Genomic DNA, 25,595 nt, shown 5'->3' on the forward strand with positions numbered 1-25,595 from the left:
CAACCCCCCTGCCATGGAGTTATAGCTGTCTACCAAGGGTATGTTATATGCTCTCCACAAATTATTGTAGAGGGAGAAAGGAGGAAATTCAGGTCAGCATGTTTAATATATTTATTCTAAATCAGGTTCATTGAGTGATTTTGAACTGTAAACAAGTTTGCATTTTAGATTCTGCGTAAAATAAATCCCTTTGTAGTGCCAATATAAACATGTATTTTCCCTTTGCCTTCAGTCAGCTGTAGTTTGTGCATTAACGGGGACTTTCTGTTAGAAGCTTTTGTTCTTTCAGAGAGCCACTCCTCCGGGATTTAGGCTCCCTGGTTGGCCACTGTACCCTAGCTCTCCTGATAAAACAGCAGATGGATCTCAACAGCAGCCAAAGTAAAAAAAATAGGCACAGGAAGGATAGTAGCAATTACACAGAAAACATTTTCATTGAATGAGTATTTCTCCTTTGATACTTCAAAAATGAAAATTGATATTCATAGCCACATTCTACCTAAGGAATGGCCTGACCTAAAAAAGGTAATCAGAGTTTAGATATTCAGTGCCTTATGTTATCAGCAACCATTTCTACCAATGTAATTTTGAAAGAACAGTGAATGAAGGGTTCTGTTATAAATATCTCTAGGCTTTTGTCTAATTTGATTTTTTTTTTTTTTCTGGGGATATAAGATATTTGTATTGCTTTACTTTGCAAAGCAAGAGTCCCAGTAGGAAGGGGATGAAAAACTGGGCTCTGTTCCCCACTCTTTATTTAGTCTGAAGCAATTCTTATATTTTAGCTTGGGGTTTTTTGTGAGACCTAAAATTGCCAAATAACTATGGTAAGTTCAACTTTCTTGATAAAACCAGAGCTTTCAGGTTCCCAAATGATAATTCCCTTTTGGTTTAAATAAGAGAAATAATCAACTATTAGACAAGATTACTGTTACCTAACACAAAAGTCATTCACATCTTATACCCACAGGCATAAAGGTCATTAACTTCAGTAGGAGTGGGGTCACTCTAAGTACAGTTAATTGATAATGATGATAATTCTATTAATATCTGTTGGTTTTTCAATTACTGGAAAAAAGTAGCATATTGTATTAAAAATACAACATTTCAGGCGTTAGAACATTGAAGCTATAAGTGAACTTGAATTAATTTAGAATCTTTGCGTGTTGTTGTTATTGTTGTTGTTACTATTACTATTATTGGTTTTAATATTATTTAATGGCAAAAATTATTCTTGTCAGTAATAATTTTCATCATCCCATGAAAAGTATTTGAAAATGAATAGTGAAACTATAATATATATAGTTTATACACACACATCTCTAAAATTATTTTCAATTAAAATTTGCATTCAGGTTTCCAGGATAGATATGTTTTGTAACTCCTTAATGTTTCCATTCATGATAAAAACTCGGAGTAGAAAAGACCTTCATTGTTGCTTCTTTCCTTATTGTAATTCTGTGCTGGTTGTAGTTTGAATGAACACTCTCTGTGTCTGACAGTAGTATGGAACCATTGGATTTCATTGTGCCTGTCTTTGACAACAAAAGAATGCCATTATTTCAGCCAGGTGCTTAGGCACCTGACACACTAACTGAGACTGTTTTATCCTGTACATTTCTTTCACCTAATTATTTTGAGGTTGATGATGGCAAATTCTCAGTAAGTGTTTCATATGTATTACCTCTGTGTTTCTGTGATTTTAAACATGACAGTCCACTATCAGTTCAATATCAGCCAGAGAGCAGCTGGAAAATGTAAACAGCATATTAGAAAAAACGTCATGAGAAAACCTGGCATTAAAAACATACATAGGATTATTTCTTCATTAATAGTGAAAAATAACATCATTATTCATAAAACCTCCTGGAAAGGAACTTTTGTTTCTTTATTTACCAACAAAAGTATTTTTAAACACCTATTTGCACTTTCTATTTACAATAATAAGAGCTCCTCAATGAAAAACAAATATACGCTGGATAATGTAGGTGAGATGACAGATATTTTTTAGAACAATTATGTCTGGTTTAAATGGGTAAGAGTTTAAATATCCACACTACAAAGACAAGTTACTCTTGCTTGTTTCCAATTTTGTTGTCCTTGTTTGTGCAGTATCCATATAAAACCACCTATAAAATTCCATCATTCTGATTTTACATGATTTTAAAATATTATTTTTTCCTGTATGGAGTTTAAAAGGGCAATAAGTCATTGAGATAAAATCATCCCAAGAATCTCATGACGTTCACAGACGTACATCAAGACTGAATTTGCTATTGTTACTAGTTTTGCATTTATTTAAACACTGATAAAGAGGCAAACAACCAAAATTTTTAAACTTGATTTCCACCTGCTAGTTTTTGTTTCCTCTGTTGTAAAGGTTGAGCGATTCAATGGTTTATTAATGGGCCCAGAATAGAAAACAACTCTCAGAATTCCCTAAAGTCCTCTAAAAAGTCAAGGCATTAACATAGTTTTCTACATCTCATGCATGGAACAACAATAAGGCAATCCTAAAATGCACACTAAACTTTTCTTTTTTCTTTTTTTTCCCAGCCTTCTAAGTACTGAATCCCAATCCTAGGTAATTCTATTGTCAAGATACTTAGTTAAGAGCTTAGGAAACCATAGGTATAAAATTTCATAGAAATAAATCAAATAAGGAATACATCCAACTAGGAACTGAGGGGAAGAAAGAAGAAAATAAGTAGAAACAAAGCAGTGAGGTTTTTTATTGCCTGAATGCTCCTTGAACACCTTTAAAGTACTTGTTTTCTGCACACCTTGCAATTGCAATTAGTATGGAGCTAGGGAAAACATGAAGTTCTCATCAGGTGTCACTCACAAAATTTTCCATAAATTTAAACGTTTATATATAGATGTAGAAACCTAGAAATCTATGAATTAAAATAAAATATACAGATCTACATACCTAAATAATACATAGCCTCTGTCATTAGCACCCGTGATTGGCTGAAGCCAGGAGGCTTGGCTCTGCATGCTTACATTAGGAAAGCTCACAGTGGCATTATATCATGATTTGTTACCACAGGAAATTCAGGACTGTATTCAAATTGTTTAGACGTCAGTGAAAGAAATGCGTGCTTTTACGTAGATCCCATTGAAATGTTTCTTTACAGAAAAATGGGAATTCCAAACATAGTTTTCAGTCTATTATGGTATTTCAAGATTTCACTTCTTTCTAGTCCGATAATTTATGAAAGTAAGAGAAAATCAGTACCTTTTGCAGGTTTTGGTGTTGGGTTTTTTTGCGTAATCGATTTTGAATCTGTCTGGAAGAATCAATGAGCATCTAAGCTTTTCCTTTTTAGCTTCTCTTGGCTGTTTAAATATTAATAGATGAGAGTCTGACCTTGAGTCCTGCTGCTGAATCATGGAAGCTGAAAAGTGGAATCAATACTATTTTGTGCTAATGATTAACTGATCACAGATTGGAAAATTGTCAGCTCAATTTTTATATTGACAACTACTTGATTTAATTTTTTTCTGTGTCAAAAACATGTGTTAAAACCTCAATATAGTAAGCAACTTTAAGCATTTTGAAAGCAGTTGTAGGACTTACTTGAAAATGTTGTTGAACTGGGAGCTAAAAGTTCAGCTCTGTAAATATCATTGGTCCAATCCAGTTGAACTTCAGGACTTATGCTGAAGTCTGGGGCTAATCATAGGCTCAAAGCTGAGCATATGTGTAAGTATTCCTCCTGAATGAGCTACTGCTGGATTTAAGAACTGACATTTTTATTATTATTGCAGAGTGCTAATTAGCACTGGCTTTTTCTTCCTTTTTTCACAGAGATACGGGTATGGTGGATGGGTGCAGCTGGATCATCACTGCAAGGTTTGGACTGTTTGGTGCTCTAAGCTTATCTGGAAATATTTAAACTGATCCTGGAAAATCTAAGCTGAGCATCAGGAATACATGCTCACAGTAAATCTGTTAAAAAGGAAAGTGGCAGTAAGATGAATTATGTCTGATACAGATTCTCTAGAGGTCTATCTTCTATGAATTAATATCACTCCAAGTCCTAATATGCCTCAGTAGAACTTTTTGCTTGAAACTCATATTCTCATGTATGAACCAGTATCCATTTTTCATCATCATCCCGTCAAGGATAGCTCTTCATTTCAATAAGATAGGTCAGCCTGAAGCAATGTAGATTTCTTTCCTTTTTTTTTTTTTTTTTTAGTTAAATACAGTCAGCTGTATGAGAAGCAAAACCAAAAGGAACTTAATACAAGTTAAAGATGTGAACATATCTTCACATCTGAGTGAAAGAGGAAGAGTAATTTCTGTAACTTCATGATGAGGAGAACAAGTAGCACAACAGTAAAGGTATTGCATAGATTTGGTGACCATTACGTAGAAAAGTAGGAGTGTGAGGTTTATTGGCAAGTAAAAGGCAGGCTGGGTCTGGTTTTACTTCACCTCTTTATCACCATCCACTCTATTAACTTTTCAGTGGCGCATTTGGCCTACATTAGTACAACTGGAACAACATGTCTCCATGTACCATGAGTCTGTGATAACATTCAGAATCTATCTTGCTGGTACTGAAGTTAGCAGAATACATGGATTCACTCTAATGGGGACAGAACTGGTTTCTTAAAGGTTTGATTCTGATCTCACTCAGAATAGAGCAAATTGGCAGTAATTTTAGTGACACAGTGACACAAAAATATAAAACTTCTGAAAGCAAGGTCAAAATGTTGCAGTTTATCTTTTGGTAAGAGCATTTAAAAAAAACAGTGTAACTGCTTTTTTTACAGGAGGACACAAGGACCTAAGAGAGTTAGGGCTGATAAGGCAAAATAATTCCCTTTGTACATTACTATGTAGGTTAACTGTACAAGACTGTTTTAAAGATGATGGTCATAAGATTTATGGTCACAGATTCTCTGTTACCATAGAATCATAGAATCATAGTATGGTTTGGAAGAGACCTTAAAGATCATCTAGTTCCAACCAGCTTCCGCTAGACCAGGTTGCTCAAAGCTGCGTCCAACCTGGCCTTGGACACTTACAGGAATGGGGCAGTCACAGCACCTCTGGGCAACCTGTTCCAGTGCCTCACCACCCTTACAGTGAAGAGCTTCTTCCTAATATCTGGTCTAAATTTACCCTCTTCCAATTTAAAGCAACTCCCCCTTGTCCTATCACTCCATGCCCTTGTCAAAAGTCCCTCTCCAGATTTCTTGTCAGCTCCTTTAGGTAGTGGAAGGCTGCTCTAAGGTCTGCCCAGAGCCTTCTCCAGGCTGAACAAATCCAGCTCTCTCAGCCTATCTTCACAGGAGAGGTGCTTCAGCCCTCTGATCACCTTTATGGCCCTCCTCTGGAATCACTTCAACAGGTCCACATTCTTCTTATGTTGGGGCCCCAGAGCTGAACACAGTACTGCAGGTTGATAACTTCAATATGTCAGTCAGATATCCCTGTCTGCCTCAACAGTGTCACATTAAGCCAGCTTCCTACTGTGACCTTTTAGCTTCCCACTCCTAGGAATCTTTTGGAGAGCATGTCACTGCAAATGGCACTGGCTTCTGGAAAGAGGGAGATTAGAAATACGGCATTAAAAGCAAGTCTCAGGAGACCTCTGTTCACTTTCCATCTCACTTCCTATGTACCTTCCTAACTTGAAAAACTTAATCTCTAATTGCCTGCTAGAGGAATGCTGTGAGTTGTACAGGTACAGAAGAAATGCAAGGTATTTGCCAAATAATTCAGGAAAAAATAGGAAGCCAAAAGGGCTTGTGTAGATAAAAGCAGAAAGAACAGTGTGCATATAGTAAGCTGCAAGACAAAAAACTAAGAGCATGAATAGCTCAACACAGAGAGTGACCTCATAACCCACCTAATGCATGTGAGGAGTGTAAATAACTGTCTAAAGCCGGCTCTGTTTTATGATGGCAGGCTGTATGCACAGTGTTTTACAGGGGTTAATCTGTCTCTGTCGTCTGAAATTCAAACATGATATCAATGTAGGAATTCTGTACTGAAAACTAGAAGGATAAGTGATAAAAAGATTTAGTACTTAGCATATTAAGGATGGCAGTGCCTCTGCCTATTCCAGTAACCTTATAAAATACCCAGTCTTCTTTATTGCTTGGTATTTTTGTGTATGATTTGGCCAATTCATTCATTCTCTGTAGAGATTCAACACTGTCTTTAGAGAAGCCATACTTGCATCTTCCAGGTAATCAAAGTATTTAAATATATAATGCCCGTTAATTTCAGTGGGGCTAGACATTCCCTCATCCCTTCACCACTTCACAAAATCATACTTCTCTGTGATTGTATATATGCTTATATTAACTGGGGAAAGCTGATAAAATGGATACAAAACCATGTCTGTTTATTGCAATCTAATGATATACACACTTGTCATTATATAACATGCAAGGCTATGCTGTCAGATGCCTGACAACCATTTATGAATAAGGATGACAGAATATGAAGGTTGGGAACAAAAATGTGGAGCAAAGAAATATTATGCTGAAATTTCATATCTGAGTATAAGCAGGCACAGGAGGGGAGACCAAGCCACATGCTGAACAAAAGTGTGGATGGCACAGTTTCTGACATACATGGTAGGTGCAGGAAGGGGAGAGCTGTTGGAGACATTTTTAGTAGCTTAGCTGTTTGTTACAGGTCTGATGCTAAAATTCCTTGCTAAAAATAGTTTGCAAAGGAACCTTGTGGCAAGTCAGTAATAGCCTTATGCACTCTGCAGAGAATTCTGTCTAGCCTACTTCTGTCTGAAAATGTTGCATGAAAAAAGTGCATGGCAAAATAAAATCAGATGTTCAGATGTGTGGAGCTGGGGAAGTTAAGTCTTAAGATTAAAAAGAACCCTAAAAGCTTCTCATATAATTCTGTGAAGAAGCATCAGGGCCAAACTGAAAGAAAATAATTACTTGCATTTTCAAAGAAGTGCAATTTGGGATGTGAGTGAGTAGTTTAGTGATGGGATAATTTTAAACATTGTTTGCTGAACCAAATCAGCCTGCTGGACTTAATTCTTAACTCTCTCTTTCTTAATTGCCACATAAATTAATTAAATCTTTAAATATCAGACAATGTTTGGAATGGAACAGAATGGAGCAGAATAGCCTAAAATTGACATAGAATAGCATAGAATAGCATAGAATAATAGGACTTCTTCCACTGTGACCTTAGAAAATTTTGTTAACCTTGCAAATAGAAATGTCATGTCTTTTATGACATTTTCAGTGCTGCATCCATGAAATTTTTTTTCCTGATCTATGTTTCATTCTTACTAGTGCTAAAAGCTCTAAGAATTGTTTCCCAGTGGAATGTCTGAATAATTTCTCCTTTGAAAAATGAGGTTCAAATTAGTGACAGTGTCTTAGAGACCATAGCAATATGACTCATTTTCCAGTCATGGTGTTGCTGGACAAAGTCTTTCTATCCTTACATAGACAAGCACGAATCTATTTAGATGATCATGTTTTGCTTTACTGCATAATCAAGTTTGTTGTTGTCAACATACAATGCTGTGAGCTCAGCCTTGACCTGTAGTATATTCACAAAGAATCAGCTAATGCAAATGAAAATAGCAAACAATTCAACTAGTTCTTCAAGAACAGCACATGGCTTTTTAGAAACCTTTCCTATATTGAAACCCTGTTGCAGGTTTATCTTGGTGTTTAAGTACGAGCACTGTCAAAGTTGCTAGTAAAGTTACAATCTATCTAATATTGTATTTGGTATTAGCAGAGGAAAATATGAGCAGGTCAGCTGCAATGCTTTACCTGTGTCTGAGGAAAGAATTAAGTTGCCTGTGTTCACAGAAGTACTCCCAGTGGCAATCCAATGAAGTCCACACAACCTATTCATATGTGATGCAATGCCCAGTTCTACTCTGTCTTTTTCTCTACTCACACCCTAATATTTTTCTATTAGGCAATTTGCATCAATGCACTGATTTATTTTTTTTTAATATGTTGGAGAGTATGGTTAGAGTAAACCTTTCTGTCAGGCTGGAAAATCGATTTTACAAGAACCTGAAGTATTCTACCAGAGGATCAGGACTATGTAGTTGTTGTTACCAACTCTGATGTTTCACAACCTGTGAAGTAACTCGGCAGTTTGCAAAGGCGGCACAGTTAGGTTTGTTGAAGAGAGCTTTCAAATATTCATTAAGGCAGTATATTTGTGAATGATGTATAAAGTTAATAACGAATTCATGGTTAAGAACAGTCTGACTTCTCAGAAGGAGGGGACAGAAACCCTGCTCTGTGAGAAGTTTGGGAAATTTTATTGGTGATTTCTGGTTTAGCATACTAGTAGCGAATATTCTGATTTAACAGGTTTTTCATTAAAAAAAAAAAATACTCAGGATCCTAAATAAACCAATTTTGTGAGGAAAAAATAAAATGGCCTTTGGAGAGAGAGATTTCCTTTTCCAGAAGGGTCAGAAGACTGCCCTGCACTTGGCTTATGTTTACTGTGAAGGTGAAGGAATAGCTGCTGTGTTTTCTGATGTGGCTTTCAATTTTCAACTGCAGATGCAGTGTTTTCTCTGTCCTATACATCTGCTGCATGACCATGCTTACCCATCCCAAATAGACAGGGTCATGCGGACCTTCTGACTTTCACCCGTTTCCGTTTTTCCCCATAGTAGCTTGAAGCAACCAAGAGATACTCATGCCTTGCAAGTATTGGTGAATTGTATCCCATCAATTGGTGTAAGTCAAGGCCAACAGAAGGGCTGTTTTTTCTGTTTTTACAAGTCCACAGAAGCATGTGGATACCTACAGCTGTAACAGACAATTTACTTTGTTTCATGTGATAACACTGCCTACTCAACCTTTTTCGACAATTGGCAAATCAACAACAACAAAAAAAAGTTTAAAAATAAAGTTTTCGTATCTGTAGTTAAAGGCACATTATTAAATATCATGACCTTGGTAATATTTTGAACTCTGTAAGTCTGGGATTTGGTGGCAAATGGCAATGGTATTACACTAACTAAGGTAATGGGTTTACACTGCATTTAGGTTTTGTTTAGGTTTAGGTTTTTCTTTTCCCAAATACATATTATTCAATAATTCTTTTTTTCTCGAGGAGAAAATATAATCTGAAGACAACATAATAGGTCTCCTTTAGTCTCAGTATTACTGGTAATATGAAACAACTGGACTGAAATGAACAGAGTTGGACAATTATTTCTGTAGTTACTGGAATCACTGTGAAGCTATTGACTTTAAAAGAACACACACATACCCAGGGGAAAAATTTAGCACAGATTTAATTAGAGCATTGTTTTGAGGTCAAAATTTGGTTGGAGGATAAAGTTTGATAAAGGTACCTGATATCTTTTCCAAACAAATGTAGAATGATACACATTGCAAAAGAAAGGAAATTGTTTTATTATGAAGAATTAAATCCATTTTATTAATGACGATTTTAAAATAGTATTTGAATAAAAATACCCACTAAATAAAAATAAAATAACAAATTCTGTAACTGAATTTCTGTAGGGAGCACAATACACTCAAGAGACTATAAATTAGCATGTACTACTTTGTTATATGTATAATATATGAAAATGTCATTTCACAGGGACAGGCAAAGATGATGAAGGATGGAAAGGTTTTTAGAGTTATTCAAGAGAACTGTTGGGATCCAGAAGTACGGATTAAAGAGATGAACCTATCAGGTACCTCCGTAAAGGAATTGAAATCATTGTGTCTCATTTAGAGTAACAGCCACTTCTCTGATAGTGCATTTGAAAGTGCCTAATAAAAATATAAAAGTGAAAAGGTTTAGCACACTGATTCATTCACAGAGTCATAGAATGGTTTGGATTGGAAGGGACCCTAGAGATCATCAAGTTACACACGCACATCCCCCCCGTCATTTTCACCCAGAAGCAGTGTTTGAAACTCCATCAAGGACTGTAGCAATAGAACAAGGGGTAATGGGTTTGAACTAAAACGGGGTGTGTTCACGTTAGATATAAGGAAAATGTTCTTTACTGTGAGAGTGCTGAGGCACTGGAACAGGCTGCCCAAAGAAGTGGTAAATGCTCCATTCCTGGCAGTGTTCAAGGCCAGGTTGGTCAGAACCTTGAGCCACATGGTCGAGTGTGAGGCATCATTGGGGTTGGAAATAGATGATCTTAAGGTCTTTTCCAACCCAAACCATTCTGTGATTCTATGATTTAATGGGAATGCTAGAATGTCTTTGCAACCTCTCTGAAATAGGCTGCCTTGACTAGATTGTAGTCATCCCCTGAGTTAGTTTAGGGATTTGGGGGATTACCATGTCCATTCAACCATAGTGTGGATCATAAATAGCCTTTGGGCATCTTTCCCTTTCATATATTTCCCTTAATACTAATACCAAGTTTCCCCAAAACGATTCTGCCTCATCTATTTGCTGTAGAGAAAAAGAAAACACAGGAGATTTTTTTAATTCTTTTTTTCTTGCAACAGCTCTGAGAAAAGAAAATGTAATATAAAGCCAACACCACAATATTTCTCCACAAACTAAACAGTGCTCACTTAGTTAAAAATACATAAAAATCTAAAAGAGTGTGTTACAGCACCATCTGGTGACTTGTGCCATAAAATTGTCCCCTTTTATTACAAAACTCCAGAGATACAGACAAGAGAGTAAAGAAAAGGTCTTAGTGTTTTTCATTCTTACAGTTCACCTAACAATACAGACTATGGGCCATATTTACTCTTTTTGGTTTACAAAGCTGTAGGTACTTAGTTCAAAGACTGGGTTTTGTAACACAGGCCAAGACAGATTATACCCAAAACTTTACCTTCCAAATATGGTGTAATTTTGGAACAAAGATGCAGAATTCATCTTTGCAAAGATGGAAAGTTGAACAAAACTATTATCAGACACTGTAAGGCATTATTAACTCAGAGAGATAACTTACAGCTTGGTTGCTAAAAGGCTTTGTTTGTGAAAACCCAAGAAATCTTTCCAGTAATAACAAATGGTAGCCAGTGCACCAAGGAGACTAAATTAGTTCTCATAATCATATGTCCTAGGTTTATTTGGTATACAAACCTGTGTCTTGATCTACACAATAAAACAACCTATCAAGGTAACCAACATCACAGTTCTGTGACACAAATAATCACAGTTTTGTTGGAGAAAATCTTTCAGTTAATCCTAACTGCCTTTTCTTATTATTTTCTCCTTTGCAAAACCCTTTGAAGAGGGTATAAAGAAGTTTTTCTGATTCTTCTTCTTCCTAAAGCTAGTGTCTAGGAAAGTTCAGCTGGGAAATCTACCTTTAAGGTTTATGTTAAGTTTGCTTAGAAGTGTAAAAATGGATTGAAACCAGATACAGTGCATATTGTGGAAAAGACGGTGAATGTTCTCAAACATACTAATTAAGTGTCCAGTAGCATATTGGTGAATAACACAACTTAGGCTATACTTTGGTACATACATAATTTTGTAGTCCCTATCCTTAACCCGAAACCATTGCTGCTGTACATAATATTAATCAGATCTTGTAAGAGATATGCCTGAGGCAGCTTCCCCTCTTGTTTCCTACTTAAAATACCGAGAAGGAGGATAAATCGTTTTGTTAAACATTTGAGTGTTTTGGCAAGGTCATTGTCTTAGAATAAGTTCTTCTAGGGTTTTTTAATGCCATCTTTTGCATTAGTAGTTTTATTACATGTAACTATTTAGTGAAGTCCCAATTATTGTTTATTGTTTCCTCTGTTGTTAATCTGCTAGAATTGTTGTGTTCATTCCTGTAACCTGTCACACATAAAGTTATGGTATAGATTAGTACCATGATCCTTAGTTAGGAAAAAAAAATATGCTGTCCATGTCACTGTTAAATCAGTCTTTCTTACCATTATAGCTTTTACCTTCTACCTTTCAAATCAAAATGCTTTCTTATTTTTAACATTTTATCTAAAAAAAGGGAAATATTAATAACTGATTTTTCTTACTCAGGAGTCACAGTCCAAGTCCTTTCCACAGTCCCTGTCATGTTCAGCTACTGGGTAGGTTCCTAATGGCATATTTTGCAGTTTTCATATGTAGCAATTTTATTTTTTTTTTAAATAAATGCTTCCTCCTAAGAATTAGGTGATTGAAGTAGTCACTGGAGCACTGGAGTAGATGGGGAGTTATTCTGTTATGAAAAGAACAGAAGACAAAAAAACAGTCCAGGTATCAGAAAAACCAGCAGGGTATCCTGGCAAAACTCCACTCTGGAGTACACTCAGTAAGAAAGAACAAGACAAGAACAGAATTTCTTCTGGGGACATTATTGGGGTAATTGGAAACAGGGAGAGAATTTACACAGCATGAATCCATGGTTAGCAGGTAGGCATATATGTACAGATTCCATGAAAGCTAGACCTTAATGAGCATTTTCTCATTAACAAAAGAAAAAAAAAGTAAAATATATATTCGTGGTCTTTTAAATGTGGCATGGGACTCACTGACCTAGAATAATGCTTTGAATCTTAAAATTCAGTAGCAAATTTAAATCAGTATGTTCCCTGCAAGGTGATCTTGAATGCATCTACGAAATAAAAACAGTCTGAGGAGACGAATCATAGCAAAATGTTTTTCTAAATACATTTGAAATTCAACTATTTAGCTATATGTACAAGTCAACAAGCTGCTACATGTAAACCGATACTCTATGTTAAAAATCACTGTATTAAGCCCACATATAAGTAGTACCACTGATCTTCAGAATTTCTTTTCGGGTGACATATCTTTAAAATTTTATTCTGGTATGTATGGGAATATTTGCCATTCAATATGCATTAGGAGGGAAAATGGGAAATTGATTGTATGGATATTGCATTTCCCTTGTTCAAATTATGACTGTTACCTCCTCCTAAATGTTAGAGAGATTGGCTCGAGTTTTCTCTGTAGAATTCTGATGCTCCAGCATCTCACATTTCTTATTTTTATTTCTCCAACTCAAGTAATAGGAGAGTAAATATTTCATTGCTATGTTAAAAAAAAATATATGCTGAGGTTTTTGCATTGGGATAGACAAAAACAGAGGACTGGTTTACACAAAAGACCAGATACTTGCGTGCATCAGCAACCTGGGCTTTATTACACTCATCCTGAGCAGCAGAGGCAACAGCAGTTGATAAAATATTCAAGACAAGAAGCAGAACTGCACCCAGAGGTTTTAAAGCAAGGCAGAATTTAGCCCTACTGATTTCCAGCTATTCAGAACTGTAAAGTAAATTTTAGGTTCAAACCCTGTGTCTGAATTGTTTGCAGTGACATTTATCCAGTATCTTCTAAAGGTGTTAACATTTGAGAACTATATTTTAATGTACTGTTCTGCTTAATATCTTACCAGGCCAAACCTCAGGATACTTTAGATCTAGCCCAGATATTAAATAATGACTTAGCTGCTACAGTAAAAAAGTACCCCAAGAGGTTTATCGGCTTGGGTACATTACCTTTGCAAGCTCCAGACCTGGCTGTGAAGGAAATGCATCGTTGCGTCAATGAACTTGGTTTTCCTGGAGTACAAATAGGATCTCACGTCAATGAATGGGACCTGAATGCACCAGAACTGTATGATATTTATGCTGTGAGTATATGTTTCTTTCCTTATTCTGGGGAATTCCATGGTATGGAATTCTGTCTAAAAGTATCTTGAGACATACTCAATCAACTAAATAAACTTTATAGATCCATTAAAACAGCTGAGCCTTCTAATCTGCTTAGTAGAGACACACAGCTTTAATAATATATGATAATTCATTATAGGATGTAATGACAATAATACAATATAAAACATTCTGAAATCTTTTTATGATATGAGTTCTCACTGTAGAGTTGCCTTCTTGATTTGTGAGGATAAGTGCAGTATCAAATAAAGTATTTCTGCACTGTGCTTTTGGGTTCAAGTTACTATATCCAATCCTATTGACATAACTCATAAAACTCCCTGAGATTTTCCGAGATACCTGTAGAACCAAAGTACCATAGAGAATTATGCCAATTGACCAAAAGTTCCAAACTGAATGTACTGATTATAAAATGAACTTACAGATTGCATTTCTTAAATAGCACATGTTATTATAGTTGTCAGCTTGCAATTGATCCATAGAGGTTATTTTTCAGAATGTTCAATTTATTCAAGAATTCTTCTAGTGCAGCATCCAGGGTATATTTTTTATGCTCATATACAATCAGTTAGCAACTTCCCCTCTTGGAGATGCATGCATTCACAGAATCACAGCAGGCTGAGTTTTGGAGGGGCCTCTGGAGGTCACCTGGCCCAACCCCCTGCTCAAGCAGGGCCACGTAGAGCCAGATGCCCAGAACCATGTCCAGATGGCTTTTGAATATCTCCATGGGCGGAAACTCCACAGCCTCTCTGGGCAACCTGTGCCAGTGCAGTCACCCTCACAGTAAAAGTATTTCCTGGTGTTCAGAGGGAACTTCCTGTTCCTCAGTTTGTGCCCATTGCCTCTGGTCCTGTCACTGGGCACCACTGAAAGGAGCCCAGCTCCATCTTCTTTATGCTCTCCCTTCAGGTATTCATATATATTGATGAGATCTCTTCTGAACCTTCTCTTCTTGGGGCTAAACAGTCCCAGCACTCTCAGCATTTCCTTACAGGAGAGATGCTCCAGTCGCTTCACCATCTTTGGACTCTCTCCAGTAACTCCATATCTCTCTTGTACTGAATCACAGAATCATAAAATACCAGGTTGGAAGGAACCACAGGGATCAGCTAGTCCCACTGGCAAAGCATTACCTAGACTGTATGTCCCAGCACCCTGAATCTTCAGCTGAATCTTAAAGTATTCAATGTTGGGGAATCCCACTTCTTCCCCGTGGAGATTATTCCAGCGTTTGATTCCTCTCAATGTGAAAAATTTCCTCTAGTGTACAGCTGGAATCTCCCCAGGATTAACTTGTGTACATTACCCCTTGTCTTTTCCATGTGACTCCTTGTAAAAAGGGAGTCTCCATCTTCTTTGTAGCCAGCCTTTATATACCAGAACATGGTGATAAGGTCTTCCCTGAGCCTTCTTTTTCTCTAGGCTGAACAAACCCAGCTCTCTCAGCCTTTCGTCACATTGCAGGATTCCCAGCTCTTTAATCATCTTTGTGGACCTGCTCTGAACCCTCTCCAGCCTGCCTACAGCTTTCTTTTATAGTGGGGACCAAAGCTGAGCACAGTATTCCAGGTGTGGCCTGACAAACGTCAAGTACAGTGGGAAAATGACATCTTTACCTCTGCTGGTGGTGCCATTGCTGATGCAACACAGCATCCTGAGATTCCTCTCTTGTACTGGGATCTCTCTCTTATAATGTACATTCTTCAGTTTATGTTTAACACATGTAGGAAGTAAACCCTACCACTTTTAGAAACATTGCTGGATAAGAAAAATTGTTAAATTAAGCCATATTTGATAATGAACTTTATAAATCTACCAAGCCATTTATTGAATTGCTATTTTGAGTTTACAAATGTGGATGGCAATTACTCCCTACAATCCAAAAGCTGCAGCTTTATTTATGCATGTATGGGTAAATAAACCCAAATTTTTCAAATGTGTGATAATCTCCTTAGCAACGAGAAGGGGTCCAGAAATACATCTGACAAAACGAAGATGTTAAATCCTGGTTAAGCATATGAATGACTCTGATGACTATGTATTTAAATTTAAGCACATAGTTAAATTAGTCAGAATCAGCATCCTATATTGTTCTTCTGTTTTCCTTTCCAAAGATATCAGTAGCGTTGAAAAAATGTGTATACTTGAGACAGATTATTGATCAGATTTCAGACTCTTAGGGTGGATTAGGAATAGTTTTAACTTTAAGTCAGTTAGAAAGCCTAAGGGGACAAATGTAGTGCAACTGCAATGAGAATTCGTGAATGCAGCTGGAACAGTTATGCAAAACCATCCTAAAGTGGTTCTATAAAGCATGATGAGAATTCATCCTCATATGTGTAATGAAACCAAAAGAATGCTAGTATGAACCAAGTTTTATATTGTAAGATTTGTGACAAACACAGCTAAAAAAGCATTTTTGTACCATATTAATCTGAGGAACACTTGGCTTACGTCGCGGTTTAACCCCAGCAGCAATCAAGTACCACGCAGCCGCTTGTTCACTTCCACCTCTCCATGCGAAACCGAAAAGTCCTTGATTTAGAGTAAGCACTACTTAGCAACAACTAGAACACTGGCGTGTTATCAGCATTATTCTCATACTAAATCCAAAAGACAGCACTGTACCAGCAGCTAGAAAGAAAATACATCCCAGCTGAAACCAGGACAGCTTACTAAATCAGTACTATCAGTATTTCCAATCCTGTAGTCTCTAAAAGAACTCTGAAACTGAGGGACAACTTCAGGATATGGCCCAGAGGAGTAAATGCAACAAACTATTGCTTATTGTTCTTTTCCTGGGCCTGTTTTCATTACTGGTACTAATGGTCAGTACAATTTTGCAGGTAAACTTTAAAGCATGATTAAGAACTGAGATGCATTTTGGTATAATTAGTCAAGATTTAGATTTCTTTTTGCCACAGGCTGCTGAACGATTAAACTGCTGTCTCTTCGTGCATCCCTGGGACATGCAGATAGATGGAAGGATGTCCAAATATTGGTTCCCCTGGCTAATAGGTGAGTGTATATTTACTTTGCTTAATCTACATTTATGAACTGTCACTGTATTATGCCCAGAATATTGTTGCAAAGGTACCAGTAAAGAGAAAAACTACATGATTTTTCTATCAATCTTAGTACTATAATTGTCTGTTGTGTAAATTCAGCAGTCATTTGTTTTTAAGCTTGTTTAGTTTGTCTAACTTTTAAATACCTAGAATTAAAATTATTCAGACTAGCAACAGAATCTAGTATTCTTTTTTGTCCTGAACACAAACAGCAGGTGACTACGGAAAAGTGAATTTTCTCTGAAATGGGATCCTCAAAAATAACGTGAGTAAATGAAAGAGTAGGCAAAGCCAAACATTACTTCCTAGAATTTCTTGGATCATTTCCTAAAAACAGGTTGATCAGAGAAGTTCACATCGACTCTAGCTGAAACAACATGTTGAAAGCTCCCCATAGATGTAGGCACTTATCTAGTTCCTGATTTTTTTCCCCATCTACTAGGTAAGTCAGAACTACATTGAATAACAGGAGGCAGGTTATAATGATACCTCGAAATGTTTAGATGTGATTCCATCCTTACTTATTCTGTTTTGCATTGTTTTCTTTTGTTTTGCATGGTTTTGAACTGCATCCAGTAGAGGTGTTCAGAAAAACATACACAATGTACATACAATATATGTTCTGCAATATACACTGCAAAATCTTTGTGTCCCAATCACCAGTGCATCATCTTAAAACATATCAGTTAGTCTTAATCAGAGCAGGCTAAACAACACAGATTTTAAAAGAGACTAAAATTCTTGCATTTACTTAACAAAGTATAGCAAAAATATTTTCCTACTAAGCCTAATAAGGCTTTGCATCTAAGCATATGGTAAAACATTAGTAGGTATTGATTCCCCAATAAATGAGGGGAACTCATTTCCTAATTTCAAGCTGGATGTCTGAAGTTAGGCACCGAAATGGCATGATAGTCTAAATAAGTTAGGTGTGCTCAGAAACCGAGGCCCTACGTAGGAACCTAAATTGCTGTTATGTTCCTGACACTGGGCATCCAAGTTAACCAGTGGCAAAGAGAGAGGCTATTTCTAAACTGTAGGAACTGACACCGTGTTATAACGAAACCTCAGATCTGTGTTGGAATATCCACCAACATATCTGCCCTACTTTCCACAAACCCAGAAACACAGGTGAGAAGAGAAACTGGCTTATTCCAGGTTAACTAAGTAATCAAGCCTGCAGCATGTGTTTTCAGGACATGCCCAACCTGCCTGTCAGCTGTCCTAATGGTGTAAGGTGGAAAGGGGGCTTAGAGTTCAGATATTAGCTTCCAGTCCTGTGTCCTCATTTCAGTTAATTAATGTTCAGCTCCGTGTTCCTCTAATAGAAATAATGTATATCTTTTGGCAGCTGCTCTGTAACTATTATTTTTTCAATAGACTCAAGGCTACTTGAAGAAAATTAAGGTAACATTTCAAACTCAAATAGGTAAATAGAAAATAAAACTCTCATACAATAAAGCTGGTTTTGTTCTTAGGCATGCCCACAGAAACAACCATAGCCATTTGCTCCATGCTTATGGGAGGAATTTTTGAAAAATTTCCTAAGCTGAAAGTTTGCTTTGCACATGGAGGTAAGTAATACACCATGTGAAACACCTGTAATTCAGTTGAGCATGGTACAGTTGTATTTTCTGGCATGCCAGCTAATAGGTTTACCACTTTAAGCCTGCCACTAGCTGAGTACTATTACCCCAAATAAGACAATCAGCCAGATTGGCTGCTTGTATGAACACTCTTTAGCCTGTTTCAGCCAGTGTTTGAACTGTTAAAATAGTCTTTAAGGGAAACAAGGAGAAAGGGGAGATAGGGGATGGTTTGGGGAAAGGGACAAGCAAGCAGCAGAAAGAATTTAGGCATCACAGGAGTGAAGAAGTGGGGAAAACAGAAAGAAGCTAATGAAATGGAAAGAATAAAAAATTGCTGGCATGGAGCACTTTCTTTCTAAATAGCTAACAGTAAAATTTGATCTGTTGATAAAGTGGCTTTTTTCCCTCCTGCATATTTTCAGGTGCTTTACTAAAAATTTCTTCTGGCAGGTGGAGCTTTTCCATACACAGTGGGGCGAATCTCCCATGGATTCACTGTGCGCCCTGATTTATGTGCACTTGATAGTAAGGTGGATCCAAGAAAATACCTTGGTTCATTTTATACAGACTCCCTCGTCCATGATCGTGGTGCATTAAGGCTGCTGACAAGTGTAATAGGTGAGGTGAGTTTTAATGCTTCCAGAAGCAGGTGAGTCATTCTTTATTTAATTCCCTATGAAACAGCAAAAGGAGAAGAAGAAACAGGAAGAAGATAGCATATTCATTCACCCAGTAAAATCAGAACCTGAGCTACTATAAACTGAGAGGCTTCTGCCCTGTTTATAAAGATTTTAATATACAGTTATAAAAATGGTGTTTTTAATCAAGGAAATCATACACTGTGAATCTCAGTTCAGTAAGGCTTGTTCCTTGTGCAATTTCGTTCCGGATAGGAATGCAAGTAAAGACTGCTACCTTTAGAGCCTTGTTTTAAAATAGCTTAATTTTGAAATTCAAGTGTATACTTGAAGAAATCAAACTGTATTTCCACTTGCAAAGTTATAGGCAGGAAAAAAAGTCAATAATAAATTTTTGTGAGGATTCTGAAAAGAACATTAAACATCATGGGATTGCAAAAATATTTTAATTGTTAAGGAGTAAAGTAATCCTTGTAGTTTAGCAACCTGTTTAAATGGGTTTTGGCATGGGACTGAAAAATCCAAAAACATTCCAATACTTCCTTCTCATTAGTAAATGCTCAGGAAGTGATTGAAAATGGCATCACTCATGCCAACTTCCAGTGTATCACTACAAATCAGCAAGAGACCCAATATTGATGTCTTGATCTCTGCAGTTTCTGCAGCTAGCAGACACATACTTACCAGGTGTGAAAAACAGAAATGCAAGCTCTGACACTGACTTCCTTGTCTGAACAACTGTATCCCTGTTTTCTCTACATGTTATAGCAATTTTCTTGTCAGTGCTAGTCCTAGTGAACAGTGATGGAGAGATCTCTGTTTCAGGGATGAAATTTTAGGCACCAGCTGGGTTACTAACACAATGCTAGGGCTCCAGCCCAATACTGATTGTTTTTCTGGTCTGATTTTGCTAAGCTGAACCATAGATGTTAAGAACAAAGCAAGAGAGAAAATACAACAGGATGCCTAATTCACTGCTGACAAACTTTTTCTGTTTTAACTTCTGTAAAATGCAAGTCTCAGAGCAGTTCTGCTCTAGAGTAACAAGTTAGCTTTGCATCTCAAGGCTGCTCTAAGCAATGGCTGTTGTCTCTGAACCACACTTAAACTGTAACTTCTCTACCTTTCTTCCTAAGAAATGACACATAGACTCTGACCTTTAATCATGATTAGCCTTTGCAAAACTGAAATTTAGTTGTTTGAGGAGAGAGAGGTTATGGACTGTAATTCGATAATCTGAAAGTCACTCATCAATAGCCTCTCTGGTGTCCTGTGTATTTTGCCAACAGACTTCTGAAATTAAGTTCCTTAACACAATAAATTTGACCAGTGTACTACGTGGGATGTTGGTGTCATCTTTAATTCTCTTCTGGGTATTTTGAGCTCAAGCAATGTGACATCAGGTAGAACTCTGTGCTGAAGAGTCATGAGTCAGATCCCAAAAACGTAAATGCTTTTACCACTCAGGAGAACTCGGGGGGGGGGGGGGTGGGGGGTGGAAACAAACTTACATTTTCTTTCTCTTTTCAAAGCCTAAGGCATCTTATCCTTGAAAAGAACATTCACATCACACTTTCAAGCTTTACTTTATAACCATGAAGATTAAAAAGTGCCCTCTTTTACCAATGAAAGTTGATGTTCTCCCATAATACCTTTTCCCTTAGCCAAATGCTTGAAAAAACGCCAAATATCTCAGTGTTCTCAGACCAGTCATGTATTGGCAGAAAAACACTTATAAGATGGATAAATGCTGGGCTAAAAACAATGTGATTGGATCTTGAGGATGGCACTGTAACTTTGTAAGCTGAAGGTCTGAAATAGGACGGCTCTCCAGGGTACGGCTGAGAGCTGTGCAGGCACGGCAGTATTACAGATGTGCTTAGATGTGGCTTCAGGTCCCTCGGGAACAGCCATTCCCTGGCATCACAATGTAATGTGTTGGCTTTCAGCTTATGAATATTAAAATCCAGTGACAGCTGTGATGACTCATGTACATTTAACTTCATCCCTTCTTAGATTTTGGTGCAGGTTAATTGGCGCCTATCCCAGTTCAAGGAAGCAGAAATACACATTTCTGAGAAATAATTTTGTAAGACTGCAAAATTGCTGCAGTCCTTCACTCTCCAACCATGGTGAGGTAGCGTGAAGTGAATACAAATAAACACACAACTCCTAATGATGCTGGCTATAAAAAGTGAAGAACAGCACTGACAGGGATTAAATGATTCAGTGTATCTCTAAAAAAACTACCTCATGGTGATTCCTGAAGAGCCATCACCCAAAGGTAAAACATGCTCTGGCCACAGTTGGAGCTGAACTGGCTATAGCTATCTGGCCTTTTTTTGATATACGTCCTGACAGTAGGAAAGAATATGAAAATCAAGGCAAATACAGTTTTTACTAACACAAGAGGATGAACTCAAGCCTGATGCTCTTTGAGATTAATTTTAAGATTTGGGCCTCTATCATCGTGAAAAAAGTTCTGTTGAGTAGAAGAGGCTCTGATTAAATGACATTAATCATTAGCCATATGCACCTTTCTGAAAGCAGAGATGTGCTAATTAACGTATCAAACTGTAAGTCCTCTAGGGAAAACTGCCCCTCTTGGTACACTTTGGAATTATATAATACCACATCCATTATGCTAGGAGTATTATTTATCTGCAGAAGCTGCACAGGACTTCTCTGAGGCTGGTTGCTAAAGACAGGTATTGCAATTCCTATTGTATAGGTGGGTACAAAGCTGAAGCTCAAAGAGTATAAATGAATAGCCTAATATCACTAGTAGCAGAGCAATAACACTGCTTCTAAAATCTTGTTATTAAATTACAGCTCTTAATTTTACTGCTGATAAATAGATAACATGATTAGTTGTGAAACACTTTAAATTGAAGGAAAAGAAAAATATAATTGAAATAATGCATAAGTATTATTCCAATGAGGGCATGGGATGTCCTTCTCCTTTGGTATATAGGAGATGGAAACAAGAACGTACAAACCTTCCTGGCTTGTTCAACCTTGACTAATAAACAGCTGGGTTTCCTTCTCCTTAACTTAGAAATCCATTTTCTCATATAAACGTAGTATGTTTATTGGTTGGGGTTTTTTTGCATATGGCACACATTTGGGTTTTGTGTGTGAAGAAAATGTTTTAGAAGATTGACTACTATAAACAAGAGAATGTATTTAGCTGCTTAAGAGTACACGCATCCAGATCTATTTTGTTCGATCTACACTAAGAACTTGATCTAGTAGACAGAGAATATAAACTCTCCTATTCGTATGGCAAGACTTCTTTAATAAATTATAACAAAGCAATATAGGACAGAACAATAGAATGTGCATCTTCTGTTCAGATTCGGGATAAGGTTTTATTTAGGTTTTCAGAGACTCTCCGGTGACATCTACTGGAGGTAAAAAAATTTAGAAAGCAACATAGGACAAATAAGAAAACCTAATCATTTAATAAAATAACTGAATTATGTTTTCTTCATCTTATTTCAGTACTTGTAACTGAGTTCAAATATTATAAAAAGTGCCCCAAAATTATAAGCTTGACTTCAAATTCATCAGACCTTTAAAGCCAATTTATTTTTAATGAAACCTCTGGGTTTCAAATATTGATGTCTTCAGGAGGTGAAGCTTAAAGGAAAACAGACTTGATCAAATCAAGAGTTAGCAGTATGTGCTCTCCAAGGCAGATAAAATGAGGAAATATTCCTGTATGAAAATGAACCTACAACCACGGGCACCTATTGAGGATCTGCCTATTTCTTTTCATCTCTGACAACAGGAATGTTGCATACAGGTTTTTATTGAATTTTCTTTTCACTGACTTGCTTTCAGAAAAAAATCATGTCACTTATATTCTCAATACACGTTTCAAATGCACACCTAATATCCAATCCCAGTTAAAGTCAATGACATCTTAAAAAAATACAGACTTCTAAAAATATATGCAATTTTGTAAATGAGATTTTTGGGGTTTTTTATCTGTAGCTGACCATTAGTTAAGTTTTTTTTTTTAATTTAAGTGTTTGTAGTAATTCTACATCATAACATGCTTTAAGTAGTATCATACTGCAATTATTACACCTTTTAAAGTATCACACAAAAGATAATTTTGATTGCTTTGTATTTTTCGTTACATGTTTTTCTTGTATATATATAATTTTAAGTTTGCGTGTGTCTGTGTGTGTGTAGTCAAGATTTTCAAATTCAGGAATGCAAATCAAAGCACCTTTTCTGAGTTTGGTGCAGAACCTCCTGAGATTCTTAAAGAAATGTGTCAAAAACCCTCATACTCGATTTGGATTGCACACCACAATGCAGAGCATGAAATGAGCATGAAAAAGAACCAAACAATAAGTCAAGAAACACATGGAATAATTCTGAGTATTCTTTATTGAACATTTAATTATGGAAACACTTCACCAAAATTAATCACTGCACTTCAGGCAAACTACTTGCAGAAGCAGTATGAGCTGTGTAGGAGAACAACAGATGCTGTTTTGTTACACAGCACTGCAGTACAGAAAACCAATCTGAGGAGGAAATTACCATTTATATTTTATTCACCTGAGCAATACACACTCATGCTCACAGGCCTGGGATTTGCATTTTGAGCTTTCTGCCAGAATAAAAACACACCAAACTTTAGTTAGACACCTCCAAAAAATGGTTAACAAATAACCTGTACTTTTTTTTTCCCAACTTAAATTCACCCAATAAAACCTTAAGTTGTTGTTTTCAAGCTTTGTTTTCTTTCTAATGAAAGTTGGATCCCAAAGATTGTCTTCATATTCACTTCAGTAATTAATCAGTCCAATATATACATGTGATTTCCTGTAGTTTATTATAAATTCCCGAAAAAACGTGCAACTATATTGTTCAATGTCGCTACATATGTACAACATTTTTTTTTATTGCCAGGACAAGGTTATTTTGGGGACAGACTACCCTTTTCCACTTGGGGAACTGGAACCTGGAAAATTGATCGATTCAATGGAAGATTTTGACAATAAACTGAAGGTATGATCTTTACATTTGGGGTTTTCTTCCCCTCCTTTTTAAGCCTCTGGTTTTAGACCTGAGATAAAACACTGAAAAAACAGTGTAACACACTGATTTCTACAAAGAGGCCCTTTAGTCTCTTTGCAGCAGTTCATTTTATAACACAAGTAAAAGCATTTGAGTAAAATAGGAATTAAGCACACACAAACATACGTATGTGTTATGTTTTAACAGGATAAACTCAAGGCTGGAAATGCTCTGGAATTTCTGGGTCTTAGCAGAAAACAATTTGAATGATTACAGAGACCAAACTTCGGAAATAACACTGAATCCTTCCATTTGCACGTTCACTTACACAGGTGAAAAACAAGTTTGACAAGTACATTACAGCCTAAACCAAATCCAGAACAAAAGCAAGTGTCCTGGAAACGAGTATGCACAGGTATTTCTGTGTGTTTGAGGATTTAGGTTGTATTTTAAACAATTCTGAAATTCTACCTTTCATGGAAAAAGAAAGATTTCATCTTTTGCAGTTGTAATAAAAATCTCTGAAAGATAATCAATGTTGTGCTGTTAGGACTTGATTCCCAGGAGGAAGAATAGAGAAAATTATGGCTTGCACCCATTACATTTCAGTCTTTGTTATGCCCAATAAACAGAATTTACAAGAATCTCAAACCAGCAGTTTTGTTGATGCCCAGTAAAATGCAACATTTGCCTTTACCCGCAGACTGAGGTGGCTGTATACACACTGCAGCTCAGCCCTCCAAGCACACGCACCAACGCTTTGGAAATGTTGTGATAGGATGGAAAAGGTCTATGTGGGGAATTGTACTTTGCAGCTGCCACCTACACCACTGGCAACTTACTCATCTCACACAATTTGAGCAATGCAGTTGCAGGTGCAGAAATAATGGTATTTGTGTGGGTCATCACTGCCAAAATAAATACTAGTGTTTAGCAACAGTATGGTTTAATGTTCCAGTCCTAAAATTAGTACTTCTTAGAAGTAAGGTTGGCTACTTTAAGTGTTGAAATGTTAATGCTCTGTGTAGTTGGAATCCTGCTAGAGGAATGGAAAGATGGTTTACTTTCTTAGACTATTGATTGAAATGGGTTGTCATGCTTATCCACTGAGTGCACAGGCATTCTCCTCCTGAGAGGATTTTACACTAGTCAGCAAAATACTGATGAGCACTTCCAGTCTCCATTCCCATGGGATCCTTTGCTGGCTATGTGTGCTGTCACCATTCTTGTTTTGTCTTAGAATGCTCCAGGGAAAATAGAATTAGACAGCATTTGGTTTTGTAGCTGTCACCATAACCATCCTTATGCCACAAGCTGAACCCAAAAGGTGCTGAACATCAGCAGTTTATGCTAATACCAGCCTCTGTTGGACTACAAAGAAAGCTTTGTCCTTCAATGTCAAAAAAAAACCCCAAAAACAAACAACCGAAAAACCAAAACAAAATAAAGCAAGTGGTTTGTGTAGGTTAATTATGTTTTTCTAGTGTGCTGGTTTTGGCTGGAGTGGAGTTAATTTTCTCCACAGCAGCTACTAGTACAGAGCTATGTTATGGATTTGTGCTAAAAACACTGTTGATGACACAGGGATGTGTTTGTTACTGCTGAGCAGCGCTTAC

The 25,595-nt window shown here is 36.8% G+C and overlaps 1 protein-coding gene across 1 annotated transcript; it reads left to right on the forward strand.

The window, feature by feature from the left end:
- The first annotated feature begins 468 nt into the window (after nucleotides 1-468).
- ACMSD (aminocarboxymuconate semialdehyde decarboxylase) lies at nucleotides 469-24,249 on the forward strand. The gene is made up of 10 exons (XM_010022169.1): nucleotides 469-525; nucleotides 3,815-3,859; nucleotides 9,605-9,701; nucleotides 11,981-12,030; nucleotides 13,365-13,601; nucleotides 16,569-16,662; nucleotides 18,191-18,286; nucleotides 18,752-18,924; nucleotides 23,872-23,970; nucleotides 24,187-24,249. The coding sequence occupies exons 1-10, from the start codon at nucleotides 469-471 to the stop codon at nucleotides 24,247-24,249; spliced, it is 1,011 nt and encodes a 336-aa protein (XP_010020471.1).
- The last annotated feature ends 1,346 nt before the right edge of the window (nucleotides 24,250-25,595 follow it).

Source organism: Nestor notabilis, unplaced genomic scaffold, assembly GCF_000696875.1.
Source record: "Nestor notabilis isolate BGI_N333 unplaced genomic scaffold, ASM69687v1 scaffold2519, whole genome shotgun sequence".
Lineage (NCBI taxonomy): Eukaryota > Metazoa > Chordata > Aves > Psittaciformes > Psittacidae > Nestor > Nestor notabilis.